General features: G+C 47.1%; 1 protein-coding gene across 1 annotated transcript; it reads right to left on the reverse strand.

The window, feature by feature from the left end:
* Positions 1 to 44: 44 nt before the first annotated feature.
* Positions 45 to 1,495, reverse strand: LOC112080214 (uncharacterized; the record flags this gene model as incomplete). Its single annotated transcript, XM_070442498.1, has 3 exons — positions 45 to 508; positions 730 to 816; positions 1,046 to 1,495. Coding segments are annotated over 3 exons (1,001 nt in total), but the record flags the coding sequence as incomplete, so codon positions are not given.
* Positions 1,496 to 1,789: the final 294 nt, after the last annotated feature.

Raw genomic sequence — 1,789 nt, forward strand, 5'->3', positions numbered from 1 at the left:
GTGGTGGTTTCAGGTAATGGAGTTGTGGTGGGGGACCCAGATACAGGAGTTGTGGTGGTGGTTTCAGGAACTGGAGTTGTGGTGATGGTTCCAGGAGTAGGAGTTGTGGTGATGGTTCCAGGTACAGGAGTTGTGGTGATGGTTTTAGGTACATGAGTTGTGGTGGTGGTTCCAGGTACTGGAGTTGCGGTTGCGGTTCCAGGTACAGGAGTTTTGGTGATTGTTCCAGGTACAGGAGTTGTGGTGGTGGTTCCAGGTATAGGAGTTGTGGTGATGGTTCCAGGTACAGGAGTTGTGGTGATGGTTCCAGGTACAGGAGTTGCGGGGATGGTTCCAGGTACTGGAGTTGTGGTGATGGTTCCAGGTACAGGAGTTGCGGTGGGGGATCCAGGAACTGGAGTTGTGTTGGTGGTTTCAGGTACAGGAGTAGTTTTTGTAGATGTAATTGAGGGTTTAGGGGTAGTTGTAGAAGATTGCTCTTTGAGAGAGTAAAATGAGAAGAGGGTGACTGAGAGGGAGAGTGGAGAGAGAATGAAAGAGACCGAGAGAAAGAAACAAGGTAGAGAATTACTATCAGTCAAGATGAGCATGAGTACTTCCTACTGTCAAAAACCCAGACATTATGAAACTCAACTACAAGGCATTGCACACCTTTGCCTTCCACCATGGTCCTGCCACCACCTACTGTATCTACACTGAGGAGTAAGATGTGTTCTTCTTAACACTCACCTTTCCTCTCACACCTCCAGGTGATCTTATCCTCACTCATACAGGTGTCATCATCTCTACAGGTAGAACACACCTTGGTGTTGACGTCTGGAAGAGCAGAGGGGAGGAGGGTTCATGGATTTGGTGTGACTAGTACACACTCAGGTTATACGCCTGATGTACAATGTATTTGCCACAATATATATTTTTTGCACACATTGTTTTTACACACACGTTCTGTGGTGAACCCAGAACCAAATTCAGAGACTGAATTGGACACCTTGGAACATTCTTGATGTCTTTAAGAAACAGTGACAAGGACATTATGACGTCATACCTGCACAGTAGGCCAAGTTGCATAGTGTTGCAGGAACCAACTTGTAGACATAGTAGTTTCCATAGCAGGCTTTGACATGGATGGGATTTTGCCTCCAGTAGCAGCAGTCACCATACCAGCTCCCACAGACACTCCTCTGAACCACCCCGTCTAACAGCTGGGGATGGGGATCCGTGAGCCACAGGGGGATCTCCGTCCCACACATGTAACTGTCCACACACCTCTCTGGCATCTGAACACTGGTGTTCCCCAGGAACAGGCGATACCAGCCCTGCCAGTTGATGCTCTGGTCGCAGTGCTTGCCATTAACGTTGGCATTGTTGTTGGTGGCACGCCAGTCGTCATTAAGTACGGTGTAGTGCAGGCAGGGGTCTGCACAGCAGGATGTTCCACCAACACTGATATAGTCCTCCCCCACATCACACACACCACAGCTGGTTACAACCAATCCTGCACCAAAAAAAACTGTGAGTTAATATATTAGGTTGAAAACGTATGCATTACAATTCACCCTAAATACAGTATGTCAAATGCATTGAATGCCAACAAACAAGAACAAGATTATCCTTATTACAAAATCTGTATCTATACACAAGTCGTTTTGAATGTCTGCACCTTCCACCATCTCCTCGATCCCACATACGTCCCTACAAGTATCCCTATTAACCTCAGACCATCTTATCACCATCTCCTCGATCCCACATACGTCCCTACTAGTATCCCTATTAACCTCAGACCATCTTA

This window comes from Salvelinus sp. IW2-2015, unplaced genomic scaffold (genome assembly GCF_002910315.2).
Source record: "Salvelinus sp. IW2-2015 unplaced genomic scaffold, ASM291031v2 Un_scaffold13117, whole genome shotgun sequence".
In the NCBI taxonomy this organism is placed as follows: Eukaryota; Metazoa; Chordata; class Actinopteri; order Salmoniformes; family Salmonidae; genus Salvelinus; species Salvelinus sp. IW2-2015.